At 43.8% G+C, this 17179-nt stretch overlaps 1 protein-coding gene across 1 annotated transcript in view; it reads left to right on the top strand.

Moving 5' to 3' along the window:
• Window positions 1-1543: 1543 nt before the first annotated feature.
• Window positions 1544-17179, top strand: part of LOC125029951 — an 83381-nt gene continuing 67745 nt past the window's right edge. Inside the window, exons 1-7 of the mRNA XM_047620142.1 lie at window positions 1544-3011; window positions 7906-9204; window positions 15432-15650; window positions 15860-15958; window positions 16178-16474; window positions 16633-16824; window positions 16964-17125. Of these exons, the coding sequence (XP_047476098.1) occupies window positions 8281-9204; window positions 15432-15650; window positions 15860-15958; window positions 16178-16474; window positions 16633-16824; window positions 16964-17125 (1893 nt within the window). The 5' untranslated portion in view covers window positions 1544-3011; window positions 7906-8280. The remainder of the gene's footprint in view (window positions 3012-7905; window positions 9205-15431; window positions 15651-15859; window positions 15959-16177; window positions 16475-16632; window positions 16825-16963; window positions 17126-17179) is intronic.

Here is a 17179-nt window from a genome sequence, read left to right as displayed (position 1 = left end):
CGCTTTATTCACTAATGATTTCTATTATACTCTTCCCCTCTTTCCTTTGTACATTTCCCCTTTGCGCTTTGTCTGAATTTTACCCTTTTTATTTTCTTCATCAACCCCTTCCATCCATTTCCTTCGTCTCTCTTCTTTTCTTTTACATTTTCTCCGACAACCTGTCCTTATTATTTTTTTTTAACCCTCTTTCATATTAGTTTCTTTTTTTCCCGTGATTCTTCTTCCTCCAGTCCTTCCCTCCTACTCTTTTACAGATTCCTTTCCTCTTCCATTTTTACATTTCCCTGCCTTTTCTCATTCTCACACTTTCTTTTCCTCTCTTCGTCTTACATTTTCCTTTCCTCTCTCCTTTTATATTTGTGATCGCCTTTCTCTCTTTCCATTTAACGATTTCCTTTCCTCTCTCCATTCCATATTTCATCTGTCCCTCCCCCTTTAATTCTCTCTTTCCATTTAACATTTTCTTTCCCTTACCCCCCATTTTTCAATTTATCTCTAGCTCCAGCATCCTCTCTTTATTCCGTATTTATTCTGCCCCTCCCCCCCTTTCCTTCTCTCTATCCATCGGACATTTTCCTTTCCTCTCTCTTTTTCGCTTCCCTTCCTCCAGTTTTCCAATTTCTTTCCCTCTCTCCCTCTCTCTCCTTTTAACAATTTCCTTTCTTCTCTTCATTCCATATTTCCTATGCACCCCCCCCCCCCCCTTTCCTTCACTCTATCCATCTCACAATTTCCTTTCCCCTCTCTTCTTTTCTCCTCCCTTCCTCCAATTTTCCAATTTCTTTCCCAGTCCCTGCCTCCTCTCTCCTTCTCTCTCCATTTAACGATTTCCTTTCCTCTCTCCATTCTATATTTCTTCTGCCTCCCCCCTCCCCCCGCCTTTCCTTCTCTCTTTCCATTTAAAGATTTCCTATCCTCTCTGTCTCTTCTCTTCCTTCCCCCCATTTTCCAGTTTCTGTCCCTCTCTTTCCATTTAAAGATTTCCTATCCTCTCTGTCTCTTCTCTTCCTTCCCCCCATTTTCCAGTTTCTGTCCCTCTCTTTCCATTTAACGATTTCCTTTCGTCTCTCTCTTCTTCTCTTTCCTTCCCCGCATTTTCCATTTTCTGTTCCTCTCTTTCCATTTAACGATTTCCTTTCGTGTCTCTCTTTTTCTCTTTCCTTCCCCCCATTTTCCAATTTCTCTCCCATCCTTAACATGTTCCGCTCGCCTGATGAATGACGTTTTGAAGAGCGGCTGCGACCTCAGTGAAGACTGGCTAAGGAATGACTCGATGATACTCAGACAGCGAAGATCACAGAGACATGCAAGGCGGAGCTCGTCCTCGTCTTCCCTCTCCTGCTTTTTTCTTTCTCTCTTTTCGTTTTTTTCTGCTTATAATTATTGTTTTTTTGTATCATCATCATGATTATTTTTGTTATTATCCTTCTTCTCTTCTTCTTCTTCTTCTTCTTCTTCTTCTTCTTCTTTCTCCTCCTCCTCCTCCTCCTCCTCCTCCTCCTCCTCCTCCTCCTCCTCCTCCTCCTCCTCCTCCTCCAACTCCTCCTCCGCCCTCACCTTTATTTTTAAAACCTTGTTGCGTGAGTCTATTTGTGTGTTTGTGCGCGTGTGAGTGCGCGTTTTTCAATAGTGAACCTTGGGAGTCTATTAAAAGAAGGCCTTGTGTGTGAGGGTGCCGAGGGTACAGAGGGTGATCTCGTTTGCAAATGAGTGATAAGAACCAGGTCCTTTTGGTCGAGGCATCGCGAGAAGCAAGCGCCAGTTATCTCACGACCTCCACAATATCGAGAATATTGATCTTGTAATATATGCTTTCATACGTTTTGCGGTGCTGTACATTTATTTAATTATGTTTTATGTTTGTTTCTTTACTACGCATCGGCCACACCTCACAGACTCTCCCCGTGCCCTGTAATATGACAGATTTCATGACAGATTCCGTGACTCACCTGCACTTCAGGAGAGGAAGTCGTGGCGGACGACCAGCCGACCTCCGCGCTAGGCAGCTGGGGACTGAGTGGCTGATGCTCGGGACTCGCCTTTTCCCTCCTTCTCCTTTTTGTTGGGAGCCTAATTTGAGTGATGGCAGAGAGAGTGTCGAGCCCGCGAACTGGTTAGACTCCCCGGGCTGCGTGGAATGGCTGCCGTAGCTAGTAGAGCGATGACGCGGAAAACGAGAGAGCCGGAGCTGCCGCGATCCCCCAATTCGGGCTTGTGGTGTGTTTTCGTTCAAAAATGGCGATGAAACAATAACTTGCGAAGCCCTTCCGCGTGGGCAGGTGTGCCAGTCAGTTCCAGCAGTCGCAGGGATGACTATTCAATATTGGGAGAGGCGCGTAAGGGCTCTACACACTGATGGAAACAGAAGACCTGGCAACATATCCATCACTTTAGCATATTTCACCGTGGGCGGCCTCGAACCTCGCCCAGCATTCGAATTAGCGAAATGGATCCAGCGAGATTGAATGCTTATTTTTCCCCTCAGCTGGATTCAAGTGTCGCTGGTGCGGCCGCTGTGGCGTATGGAGGCGAGGGTAATAATGCGGGGAAAATTGCGAGGCATTCGATTAGCAGGAGGAAAAAGAGCACGGTCTTTTTCCTCCTCGGCAGTTGTGCTTTGGGTCAAGGACACAAGATTGTTTCTGCTTCCTTTGTCTGATTGAGAACCATTATCTTGCAGCCAGAGAACGACCGGCAGCGAGTGTGTGTATACGTGACAAACAGATTCAGAACTGGTCGAAGAGAACGCTAGAAAATTTAGTTAATTTCCCAATGAAATGAATACATAAAGCAATGTGATATTTCGAGAGCAATTAATGGGCAAGCAAGAGTGTGTGTAGGAGCCGCACGCAGTCTGCGGCGCGATCGGCCTTGATAAGAAGCCAAGTGGTGGGCTGACAACACTGCTGACAACACTGAGCTGACGACACTGGGCAATCGTCAGCCACCCCACGCCGCCCTCGAGCTGTTCGCCATGGCTTCGAGGGACCGACGACGTACCACCATGAGTGAGTTGTTGGAAGAGAGAGTCTCTAAGTATGATTAGTGGGCTTATTAATGCCAGTGACAGGGTCCATACAAGTAGGGTGTTAGGGAGGCTTTTCATTGACGGGATAAGAGAGAGGGGTAGAGAGGGAGGAGGGGGTGAGATAAGTAGGGAGGGTTTGAATGAGTCTGCAACGCAAAAGAGAGGAAACTGGGTGGTGGAGAGAAGTCATTCTCAGGAATATTCTTTTATGATATTTGCATACTAAACATCCTCTGTGAAGTTAATTCGCACGAAAAGTTGTGCATTTGCAAGTCAGAAGATTAAAGGATATATTAAATGCCAAGTGAAATGTTCCGGAATGTCAGTCTGAAAGGTCGGTTTTTTGTGCCGATAATAAGAATCAAATGTAGTACAAGTAGAAAGTATAGCCAGTGGTGCAGGCAACAGAGGTGGCGACCAGGAGAGAAGGGGAAGGGGGAGAGGAGAGGGGAGAGGGAGTGCCCATATGATAGCAGATTGCTGTCTTTAAGTTTCTGAAACGGATGATAGTGTTGGCGTACATACTAGCCAGCGTACTCAGAATGTCAGCTCGATCCCCCCACAAACTCTCCCGTTTCCCCATTCCCCGTGTTTTGTTCCCCAACATTCATCCTTACTCCCCTAACACCCTCGCGCCGCCACCCACCAATATCCACTCGAGACTCCCTCATTGTCTGACTCAGCTGACTCTTCCCCGTCAGCCTCCTCCCTTCCTTGCGCCCATCGTCTCCGCGGCCCTTCGTCACGATGGCTAACGTAGTATTTAATACCACAGGGAAAAACATCAGTGAGCAAGACGTACTGCGGATTCCACCATAGAAACGCCAGTCTTCTCGGCGTTATCTAGGGATCCCTGTTTATCTTTCGAGTTGTTTAAAGTTGTCAGATAATAATTAATTTCTCTTCTTCGGTTTCGCTTTGCACTTTCGGGACGTTTATATTTATCCTTTCATTATTAAATCGTGTGTCGGTCAAGCTGTCTCTTCACTCTGTCTCCGTGTCCGTCGTCGTTGAGGTTTGTCACTGTCTTGTCATGCTAATTACCTTCGCGACGTATTGGCCTCCTTGCATGATAGTGTTTCTGTGTGCATGCAGTTGTGTGCGTGTGTGCGTGTGTGTGTGTGTGTGTGTGTGTGTGTGTGTGTGTGTGTGTGTGTGTGTGTGTGTGTGTGTGTGTGTGTGTGTGAGTGTGTGTGTGTGTGTGTGTGAGTGTGTGTGTGTGTGTGTGTGTGTGTGTGTGTGTGTGTGTGTGTGTGTGTGTGTGTGTGTGTGTGTGTGTGTGTGTGTGTGTGTGTGTGTGTGTGTGTGTGAGTGTGTGTGTGTGTGTGTGTGTGTGTGTGTGTGTGTGTGTGTGTGTGTGTGTGTAATGTTTATATATGTACATTTATACACATATATGCGCGGGTGTATATGTGTGTTAGTGAATGTGTGAGAGATGGCACGGCGCAGGAAGCGCGCCGCCGCGGGTGCCAAAGTCGTGATACAAATAACAGGCCCATAAGAAATATTAGAAGAAGCAGTACGGCCGTGATGCATGTTCGATGACATTACAAGCAGACGGATTAGGGAGGGTGCGGAAAGTAGGGGGGTAAGGGTATAAGATGATAGATAGGAAGTAGAGATGAGCGAAAGAAGTTTGATGAAATTACTTCTTTGAGAAAAGAGATTGAGAGAGAGAGGGGGGGCAGAGAGGGAGAGGGAGAAAGAGAGAGAGAGAGAGAGAGAGAGAGAGAGAGAGAGAGAGAGAGAGAGAGAGAGAGAGAGAGAGAGAGAGAGAGAGAGAGAGAGAGAGAGAGAGGGATATATATAGAGAGAGGGGGATAGAGAGAGAGAGAGAGGGATAGAGAGAGAGAGCGGGATAGAGAGAGAGCGAGAGTGATAGAGAGAGAGCGAGAGGGATAGAGAGAGAGAGAAAGAAAAAGAGAGAGAGAGAGAGAGAGAGAGAGGGAGAGGGAGAGGGAGAGGGAGAGGGAGAGGGAGAGGGAGAGGGAGAGGGAGAGGGAGAGGGAGAGGGAGAGGGAGAGAGAGAGAGAGAGAGAGAGAGAGAGAGAGAGAGAGAGAGAGAGAGAGAGAGAGAGAGAGAGAGAGAGAGAGGAATAAACGTCGGCACCGCAACTGCCAAGACCCGAGGGCGTCTGTATATACCATGTGACAGGTGTAACTCCGTATTTGCTCATTTCAACCTTAAGTTTTCTTCTAACGAGAGAAAGCATAAAAATATATACGGTGTCCAAATGACGAAATTAACATGTTATAAGATGTAATATACATTTGGGTATATATGCAATTTGAGACAACCTACCAAAATAAGTACAATTCCTTATGATAATTGGTTATTGGTGAAAAGATTATCACTTTGGTTTGTGAAGGACAATAGACGAAAGCATATCATTGCAAGTGTAACTGACACTTCTCATTAGATGACGTTTGACAATCTGTCTGGTGAGAGCGCCGTGGCCGAAAATAACGCTTACTTCTGGCCTGTCAACAATAATAGGATATACCCGTAACTTCTGCCGGTACCGCGGTCTTAGCGAGTAATAGGGCGGTGAGATGTGCTGGCATGGACGACGCAGCCCTGAACGCCCGAGGCCTTTTTCCTTTGATCTTGGCAAGCGCGCACGTGGTCGGCTCGCGTACGCTCAACGCCGCCGGTTATTTTGCTCTCGGCGGCACGATCTCGCTCGAGTCTAAAAATGGTAAAATTATGAAATGATTTCGGGTAATGGTATTTTGATTTTCGACCTATCAAGAACCCCTAAAAAAAATGGGGTTTGGAAAGGAATAGAATGACTTAGACAACGTCAGCAAGCCGTGGCGCCGATATTTTGACAGGTTACCGATGAGTCACTTAGGTACGAAGTGACGTTGTGTCACCTACCGCGCTGTTGACACACTGCCACTGTGCCAGCGTGCCAACTGTAGAAACAGCTACTGTGTCAAGTGCAGATTGATTCCCACGAGGATAAGTGTAAGACTTTGTACTGTTAATTACATAACTGATATGCAGTAGTATTTTTATTTTCATAATCTAATCTGTGAATACCGAGACTGTAAGAAGCTGAAACTGATTTGAGTTATTAATAGTGGTATGATAGACCGATAAGTCGATCGAAAGACAGATATAAAACATGATGTTATGGCCACACTGCATTTAATAACATTTCATTGCAGATGTTGCGTAGTACATTTTTTTACTACAATTTCCCAATGGTACGGAAATTCCCGCACGCACAAAAACGCGTACAGACACACACATTGGCGCACAAGAACACGCGGAAGTGTTTGTGTGACATTCAATACCTGTCAGAAAGCGAACCAAATTGATGACGGAGATAGAGGCATGGGACGCGGAGGAGGGAGGGAGGGGGGACAGGTGAATGGATGGGGTGAGAGGAAGGGGTAGCAGGGAGAGGGGGAGGGGGAGATGGTGAGGGGAAGGGGTTAGAGGGAGAGAGGAAGGGGATGGGCAGAGGGGAAGAGGTTTCGTCACTCTGTTCTAGGGTTTTATTTAGAATCACTTGCCACACGGAAAGGTTTAAATGTACTCGAGTAGGGGAAGGCCGGAGAACAGTTTACGTTGTATTTAAGATATGGTTATACTTCCTCTCTTCTATTATTTCGACCTTTCGAAACTCGCTACGACGCCCGAGTACGAGAAGGAGATTTACAACCGTTTGAATTTCTTCCTGATCCATATAGGAGCTTCGATTTTATTATTTCTCCCGTCGTCTTTTTATCTCTTTCATTTATCGTCGCTCCCATCGCATCTCGTCTGTTCTCCTTTTCACTTTCCCTCTGACGCCTCCCTCCCCCTCACGCCCGCCCTCACCGTGCCAGCTCGAATGCCGCCCAGGAATGATCAGGGCGGCGAAACACGGCGGTTCTGTAGTACGTGGTTCCTTACCGGAGAACCGTCACGAATTTCAGCTCGGCCCCTACGTCTTGTTTTTATGAATCTATTTTGTTTTCTCATTGTTCTATCTATTTATTGGTTTGTTTATATTCAGTTATTTATTCTAATTTACTTTTTACTAATTGGGCATCTATGTATAATGTTAATGGGTCGATTTTCATCTGCGATGTCCTGTGGCGGGAATTGAATATGGAAGAAAAAAAAAAAACATATGAATAAGACTCATAAATTATTTCAACTGAAGTTGATGGAAAAAAATAGAATATTTCGTTCATACGTATAGTAATATCAGCATGATGTAAGTGTACTACAAAATTCAAGATTATGAAAGAAGTACAAGTGGAAGAGATATTGGTAATGAGGGAGGGGACATCCACCGTGCGTCGTTCTTGGCCGGCATCCTATCACGGAGACGCTTTGGGCACATAGGAGTTGCTTCCAAGGATCCCGGGAGCCGGCGGTTGCGAGACGTGCCGCGTTAATTCGTCTCAGGTTCACGTGTCAGCTTGAATTGAGATTGATGGAATGTTTGCATGATTAACCTGGTCATCAGCCAGCAAACAAATGGTGCGCGGCGCGGTGTGCTTGTTTGCCAAAGCGCGTTGCTGTTTTTGGTGTGGCGTCCTGTGCTTCTGTGTTCACTGTAGACACGGTGTCTCACTGCAAGTGTGTGTCCGCTCATGTGTTTGTTGGTTGCTTGGAGCGTGTCGGTATCTGTCCCTGTCTTCTGTGTCGCCACCAGTGTCTCCATTATTGGTTAGAATGGATTATATCCTCTCTTCTTCCAAAGCATAATACCATAAATTCCACAAAAAAAGGTTTTAATATAGCGATATAGATGACTTAGCAAAACTTTTAATCATTATTTGGTATAGCGTTTTTATAACTATAATCACCCCATTTTCCCCAGATGAACTGCTACTGACAGCCATTTTTGTCTCCCATTCCATATTTTCAGGCCTCCTCGACCCCCTTCCCTAGACAACACCTGTTATTACCAATCATTCCACTTTGCACAATCCATTCTCAGCCTGTGATACTGTGGTCGGGTGCGCCACTGTGTTCTTAAAAGAGGAAATTTCCACAGTTCCTCTCAGCTCACATCCAGCACCACATCCTCATCTCCTCGAATTCCCCTTCAACCTTGCGACGGTGAAAGCCACATGGGCGTCACTGCGAGGTCTTCCGTCAGCATTATGACCCCCACTCTCTTTCAAGACACGTGTAGTGCTGCCTCATCGAGCGTTCTGCCACTGAGTGTCGAGGTCCCTTTGACCCCGTAAGCTAGCCACCACCACCATCCTCGAACTGTAATTTGTTGTTGAGTCCCGAAATGGCAGAGCGCCTCCATCCCTGCGACGATGAGGCGTCCACACCACTTCTCAGCACGCCCCTGTCTCTGTCCACCATCACACCAGACCACTTGCCGCCCCGGCCCACCACACCCACCCTCACCGTCACACCGCCTCTCTCTGAAGCCTCACTCTCCACTACCAGCCTGCCTCAGCCGCACATTAACACGACTCCCATCACTAACTCTTTACAAACAGCTGTCACTAGCTCTCTGCCATCGTCATCGACTTGCACCAACACCACTTACTGCCTGTCGTCGCCTGTGACGTGTTCCACAAGCTTGCCCTGCACTGTGACAATATCTGCGGGCATCTCTCAGTCTCTGTCAGATGTTTCTATCTCTTCCACGACGTCCTCGTACTCTCCCCCTCCCACGCCTCTGCTTGTGCCCATGTCCTCTTCCTTTGCACCTGTGATCTACCTCCGCCAAAACACTCCCGAGACCACCCCGGCCGCTTCCCCTGCCGCCTCTCCCACCATCCCCTGCAGGCCCTTCCCCGAACCCTCCGTCCCTGCGCCGAGAACAGCCACAACCACCCATTTACAACATGACCCCCTGACGACACCCCCTAACAACTGCGACAGTTCCTTCATCCCTCCCGCGCCTTCGACGGATCCCACTGACTCCTCGGATCCGCTCGACACGGAAACTGGCGACGACGATGGCGATGACGAGGAAGCGAGTAAGAGCGTAGGATGTGTGGGGGGACTAACGCGCAGGGTGACACACCGACCCTCTCTGCTCACCCCTGCACCCGAACAGCACCAACGACGTGCTTCCCTGCTGTCCACGCTCTCCGTGTCACCCAGCACGGGGAGGCGTCCGTCTCTTGTCTCACTGCTGAGCGTCACGCCATCCCTTGCCGCACGCCGTTTCTCCTTCAGCATCGGTGCTCACGCCCGGGTAGGCTGCTGCTGCCCCGTTCCGGCCGCCGCTGTTGGCACACTAACATGCACCACAGCTGATCAGCTTTCTTATAGACATTATAGATGTTTAATTTTATACAAGACCCCTATATGAACTGTGCACGGTAGATAAAAACAATATCAAAATTTATCGTTAGTATACATCAGTTTACCTAAAAATAGTATTCGTTTTCTTTATAGGTAGTGAATTTCGTTTTCTTTGTGGTTTTCCCCTAACTTGAACTTCGATGGCATGTGCCCCACGAGGTCCTCTCCACTTAGAATATAGATCTAAAACATTAATGATTATAACTCGTTGTAAATATAAATGAACCATGTTGTAGTATTGGCTTGCACCCAAATTAGTAGTAGTTTTGTGTGAGCTTTTAATGATATGAACTGCATTTTTTCATCGCTCCGGGCCCAAGGTATTTACAGCTCTCCTTCTCAAATAGAACATTCCTAACATTTTTGCCCATAGAGTATTCTACGTAGAGGTAAATCTCATATTACCAAATTCTTTTATTTCCAAAATGTCACCCTCCCCTCCCCATTTTAGTCATAAATAGGAAACAGAACTCCCCTCCCTTTGACTGTGGACATTGTTATTAGTGATTCTTTATTCACCCATTTATTTTACTTTGTTTATCCCTTGATAGCCCCCCTCTCCCCATGCCATGCGAGAAGTGTAGGAAGTTAGTTATGAATAAAAAGAAAGTAAAATCCAGTGTATTTGTAGTGATATCGGTGTTTCTTTAAGGTCGATCAGCTGTCTTTAGTGGTGACAAGTTTCGCGAAGGACGGAAATTTCCCCCGACCAGCCTAAGAAACGGGGAAGTATGAACAAGTGAAAAGGAAAAAAGCGGTAATTAGTTGAAACTCTGAACTTAATCAACGTTGATGAGTTATCAAGGCAACGAGATAGTGTGTTCCGTGTAGACTAGCGAAGGCTAATCATTGCGATAAAACTGTTCTACACGACTTCAAAATGCAGCACGGTTTTCAGTCGTGAGTGCTCTAGTGTTAAATAGAATAAAGTGTTAAATAATATGAAAAATAAACATGTTAAAACCCACGCACGCTTAAGGATACCCATAGCGAGCGCGCGAGCACACATACACACACACACACACACACACACACACACACACACACACACACACACACACACACACACACACACACACACACACACACACACACACACACATACACACGCAAGCGCGTATATATACACATACATATATATGTATATTTATGTGTATATATACATATATATATGGATGTTCTTAAAAAAAAAACTAAAAATTTTGCTAATTTTTCGCGAACTTTCAAACTTTTTGGAAAATGATAAACATCTTATAAGTTTGAGAAAATTCTGCAGGGCATATAAATCCTGTTAATGGCATTATCCATAATCAGCGGCCAAGAAAATAGTTTACGCGGGAACTTTAGGCATCTCATCCAGTTTATTTTTCATGGGAAGACATAACGTTCTTTGATTATAAATCGGCTCTTTCGGAATTATGTATTTAATGTCATTATGCCCTTGGTGTTTGACTTTTCTTTAAAGATTAATATCGATATACTGAAATTAATGATTATGCTTGCGTTTGTCTCGAGATATCATCAAAATGATGAACTGAACAAAAATATAAGGTTTCGTCTCGTTTCTCAACGAATCTTTTAGAACGGAATTAAACCTTGTTATGACTGAAACAATCATATCAAAATTATTCACAAGTTATCACAGAACGTGATTGTAAACTAAAAACAAATATCACATGCTCGCTATGCTGACAACACGCGTCCGGGTCGTCTTTCGGTTAGACAAAACACACTTTTCTTTGGCACTCGTGTCGAGGGAAGCAGAAATATTGATTTTAATATTCGTGTATTGTCACCACCTGTCGCCCAGCTGTCACTATGTAGATTCGAGTAATTTGAATACGTTTGAAATGAACAGTAGTATACATGGATAGTAGTACATATGAAGTTGTAATAAAGATATAGCTTATTCAGTTTATTCGGGAAAAGCACAAGGTAACTTGAGTGCCGCTGGAGGGAGAAATATGACACTGCATAATAACTCTCACACTGAAGCCGGCCTAATCCAGCTATCCTTTCATTCGCCCATTGCTAAAAGCCTACCCGACACTGGGGAAACGCCTCTCTGTTGCCAAAGGGAATGTGTCGAGGGAACCGAGATCAGCCAAAGGCACCTTCGCTTCTAAAGAGTCATTAGTATAACATAACGACGTGCGATATCCCGCGGCCTCTGGTGCTGTGGATCACGTGATCTTTATCGCTCCAGGTACGTTGCTAATGAAGTAATAACACACCCGGGAAGCTGAGTCACGTACCCGAACCAGTATTATCCCGTGGAAGTATGAAAGTACCCATTAAGAAGATAAAATCATTCGATAACACTCAAAGAACTGGGAGATAACGTAGTAATCTCTTGGATGAATTCGGTTATGTCCATAGGTAGAAGTCTGTAAACAATTATCTATTTACAATTATTAATAGATTCACTGAATTTGACTTGTTGCACCACGATTGTCATGTTACCATTTTGATTTTATATGCAGCTGCAGTTAGACTGCAGCAAATGAGCATATATGAATGTAGATTTCTTTCTCGCCTTTCGTTATTTGGTGCTTATATGTCGATAGACTTAAATAGAAAATAATGTGAATCAGACACAGACTACGAGAAAGCCCACACCCCTTTGCAACCAAGAAATAGTTTTGCCCATCTGATTATTACTACCAATTTATCAACCCCATTATTTCTATAAGTAGACTTAGCTGTAACTAGAGATAGATAAAGACAAATAATACTTGGAACGATAAAGTGTATCCCAGAAACTATACCAAAGGATTCCTGCTCATAGACATCATATCGGTCTGTAATAAGCCAGTACTTCGGAGTCCCCACGTTAGGTTAATACTTTAGAGGGGTGTTTGACACTAGTTATTGGCACGTACCTCCGTAGACAGGGCTGACAGCGAGGGAATTGGAACGGCGCTTCATTGAGTTATTCTAATGGGATGCCGGTAGTTAAGTGTTTTTGGACACGGCTGTTCGGTGGAGAGCTCTTGGCAAAGCGAATATCTTCTTAAGATTTACCTGTGTCACTCTCGATTCGATGTTGTCGATGGCAATAAATTATAATGATAGTAATAATAGTAATTATTATCTTGATAATGGTGATTATGATAATAATAATGATAATAATAACAATGGGAATCATAATATTAGCAATGATAATGATAAAGATAACAATAGTAATAATATTGATAAGGATAATAACAATAATAATAATAATGAATAAGTGTAATGAGTTCTGGTAAAGTTTGGATCTATCGCAGCAAAGGGGCTTCGGACACTTCGGTTTTCTAAAGTCAACCGAGAGAACAGGTTTTTTTCTGAGACTGACGTGTAGGGTACTTCATCACGACTCGGGATATCACAGTGCATTCTCAACGACGGCCTCGAGCCCAGTATCAGGGGAGGACGGACAGAGCATCAAGCCCTTTCTTTTTCAACACGGTGAGCGGTCAGATAAGGCTCTCGCACCGCCGTCGCATCGTGTTCGTGAGATCTCTCGGTGCGCGCCGTCGCATCAGAAGTATTTTCTTTGTAAATAGGAGATGCACAAAGAAAATGATGGCACGTTCAGTAGTTAAACGGATATGCATAATCTTGTGATTTGTTTTATATTGGGCGTGCACACACACACACACACACACACACACACACACACACACACACACACACACACACACACATATATATATATATATATATATATATATATATATATATATATATATATATATATATTATATACATATACATATGCACACACACACATATATATATATATATATATATATATATATATATACACACACACACATATACACATATACAGTATAGTATACGTGTAAGCTCCATACGTATATATAGATTAGATCAGTAATAACTAGACACATACTGCAAATCGATGTGCAAATAAACGTAAACAAAATATGTATGCGTAGTAAATACGTTTCCCATGATAGGTGTTTCATTTAAACCGGTGTCGATATTACCAGGATATTGCGTGACATCATACAATTATCTTTTCAATTAAAATTTTCATTGTCATAATTGTCACTTCTGGTATGGCATGCAGTTTGACAGCCGACAGTTTTCCGTTTTACTCCAATCGCACGTTCTCTTCTCAAAAGTATCGTGGATGTTGCACTGGAAAAATGCGACGGAGACTGCGCCGCGGGACGGTCGCAACAGATGACTCATTTGGCTTGTACATATGCATGTACATATACATATGTACATGCATACATATATACATATGTGTATATAAATATATACATATACATATGCATATATATATATATATATATATATATATATATATATATATATATATATATATCGTGTGTATTCATGTAATTCTATATATGTATATGTATATATATACTTTTAATTTTGTATAAAGTATGTACAACAGATACGATATGCATATGCAATATTTCCTCGTAAATACATGGTTTAGGAAGTCCTTTTCTGTCTTCAAGACTGTGTGCTCGATGCCTTTAATGTTGTATGACACGGCTGGGTTCGATGTCGTTTTTTAAGGCCTTCGCCAAATAGGTAGTAGGGGTTTTTCGTTAATCTTATATATATATATATATATATATATATATATATACATACATACACACGCATATATATCATATACATATACATACATACATACATACATACATACATACATACATACATACATACATACATACATACATACATACATACATACATACATATATGCATACACACACACACACACACACACACACACACACACACACACACACACACACACACACACACACACACACACACACACATATATGCACATGCATGCATATATGTATGTATGTACATATATACATATACATATATATTTTATATATGAGTATTTATCTTCTGTACTTTTGTTTTGTATAATTTATAATTGTCGACAATTTTAAATTTTGTCATTCTGTTTTATCGATTTTTATAGCGATTTTCTAGTGGCACAGATATTCCCAGTGCATGTATTCTTCCCCGAACAAGAGCCTTTGGCGATCGACAACTGTGACCTTCGCCTAGGTGTATGAAATTCCATCCCTCTGAACACTTTACGCTGGAGTTTGCTCTGTGTTTATGCCTTGTCTTATATGTGCAACCTGTGTTAGCCTCACACGGACAGTCAGTTACTTATGTCTCCTTGCGCTTGCAACCGTGAGCATCTAGATGTGTACGACCCCCCTCTCTCCCTTCCCTCACCCCTCCCCCTGCCAAAGGACTCGCATCAGGAGTCAGAAAAAAGTCCCCTGTATTTGTGCACGACCCCCTCACCCCCCCTAAAAAAAGGAAATTAGATAGAGTCATCTTCACTCTCTCTGAAGTGCTCACTGGCTCTTCTCTTCCTTTCTTCTCGGTCTCCAGATGTTTTGGTTTCCGGCTGCGGTTCAAAGCGTTCACGTATATTGTGAATGGACGAAACTTAAATTTTATTTTCGCGCACATACGCTCACGCTCACATATAATCACGCACACACATACTTTGGCACATGCATTTATATATATCCATAGAGTGTTCCAGGTTTTATGCATCGTATTTGCGACCATTTTATTTTGTTTCTCGACTTCGCCGTAAATTCATGGGCATTTCCAGTGATAAAGTCCATGCTTATCACTTCATCAGATGAATGTCTGTTTGTTAACTTCGCAAGGGTTATTCCCTGCTGGTCGTGAAGTTAAGTTTGCTGCTGTATTCTGCAGAATTAGTCTTGACACAGAATAACAATAATAGAAGAGCATCGCAAGAACACAGACTTTTTTTCTGTACAAGTTTCAGCGACGGTTCGAAACTTTTTTTTATGTATCTCTGTTCATTACCTTTTGCTTTAGTTTCTTATTAACTTCGAAATTCTGTTACCACTATTTGTTAATTCATTGTATATATATATATATATATGATTTTATTTTACAGGACGAACACAGGCTCGCCTTTGCTCTATCCCTTTAACAGTATTCGTTCACAACATCCCTTTCTCCCTTTCTGATTTCGTTTCTAAACATGTTCAGCTCTCCAGTGGGTGGAGTTGCGGGTTTTCGGAAAACGACTAACGCCCTTCCCCCCCTTGTTTTCTTCCCCTCCTCCAGTCGGACCAGATGGTGTCGTTGAGCTTCAAGTCTCTAGAGTCGTACATCTCGGAGGATAACCTGACGGGGCTGCAGTCCTTCCTCGCCTCCCGCTCTGTGGTCATCGACGACAAGGACGAGAATGGCTCGACGGCGCTCATCCTGGCGGCCAGTAAGGGCAAGCCGGAGTTCTGCAAAGAGTTGCTGCTGCACGGAGCCGACGTCAACGCCGAGGACAACGTAAGCGCTCATTTCACACTCACATTTTTTTTTTTTTTTTTTTTACGAAAAGTGTTTGTTGACTTCTATGTCGTTTTGTGATTTTACTTCGGCATTTCGTTCCTCGCGCAATGATTCAACCCAAAGGCTAGGTGTGTTAATAATTGATCATACTTACGTAGACTGATTTAATCAAGGTGTTTCTAAAGATACGTTGATATTTGCCACAGGATCAGTGGTCGGCCCTCATTACGGCAGCGAAGGATGGGTATGAGGAGACGGTGGCGACACTCCTCGACAATGGAGCCAACATTAATGCAAAGGACATGGTGAGTTGCAGTGTGAAGAAATCCTTTCTCATTTTCTATATCTCTGTCTTTGAGCTGATTCGGTAATGAAATTATTAGAATCAGGAGGCTTTCATACCCCTACTTTTTGGGAAAGGGTTTCCTCTACAGCTTTCTATAGTTGACAAAAGTATATAACCCAAAGGTATATGGTAATCAAGGCAAAGAAGGCATAATACCAATCATTACCATTTTTCTCAGGGCGGATGGACAGCGCTCATGTGGGCGTGTTACAAGGGTCATACGAACCTGGCTAGACTGCTCCTGGCTCGGGGGGCGGACTCTAACACGCAAGGGCAGCACCACATGAGCTCCCTCGTGTGGGCGTCCGGCAGGGGACACACGGCCATCGTCAGGGAGCTCCTCGTACACGGGGCCAAGGTCAACATCGGCGACAAGTTCGGCACGACGCCGCTCATCTGGGCGTGCCGGAAGGGCTACTACGAGATCGCCGAGGATCTGCTCAAGCACGGAGCCAGCGTGGATGCCTCCGGGATGGTGAGGCGGTTACCTGATTCTCTTTTTGCTTGTGTCTAAATCTCAAGAAGTAAAATTTATAGAGTTTAAACACGCAATACCTAGGGAAACATTAGATCGGTTGATGAGAAAGAGGACAGGGAGAGGAAAAAAAAAATAATAATGATTACCTATTGCAGTACTCTTGGACACCATTACTGGTAGCAACAAAGGGCAACTATGTAGATTTGGTGAATCTTCTGCTGGAACATCGGCCCAACCTTAATGCCCTAGATAAGGATGGTGGTACAGCCCTTACTATAGCTTGCAAGGAAGGTTATACCGAAATTGCCACAGCTCTACTTAATGCTGGAGCCTATGTCAATGTACAGGTATGTAAAAAGGTTCACTTCTTTAGATATAGCTTTTAATTCACACCTGTCATATCAGACTTTTTTAATTGCCTTTTCAACATCAGTCCTAGTAACATAAAAAGGACAACACTCATAAATATCTCTAATTTTGTTACAGGATAGAAACAGTGATTCCAACCTCATTCAAGCAGCAAGAGGAGGCCATAAAGCAGTGGTAGAAGCATTGCTTAAAAAGTACGCTGATGTAGACTTGGTAGGGAAGGAGAGGAAAACCGCTCTCTATTGGGCCGTTGAGAAAGGCCATACTTCTGTTGTAAAGGTGAGAATTTCAGTTTTGGCATTGAATCTTTCCCATCTGCTGTTTGATATGAGT

Source organism: Penaeus chinensis, chromosome 10 (genome assembly GCF_019202785.1).
Source record: "Penaeus chinensis breed Huanghai No. 1 chromosome 10, ASM1920278v2, whole genome shotgun sequence".
NCBI classification, from domain to species: domain Eukaryota; kingdom Metazoa; phylum Arthropoda; class Malacostraca; order Decapoda; family Penaeidae; genus Penaeus; species Penaeus chinensis.
The sequence above is the reverse complement of the archived record's forward strand: the minus strand, read 5'-3'. Positions and strand labels throughout refer to the sequence as shown.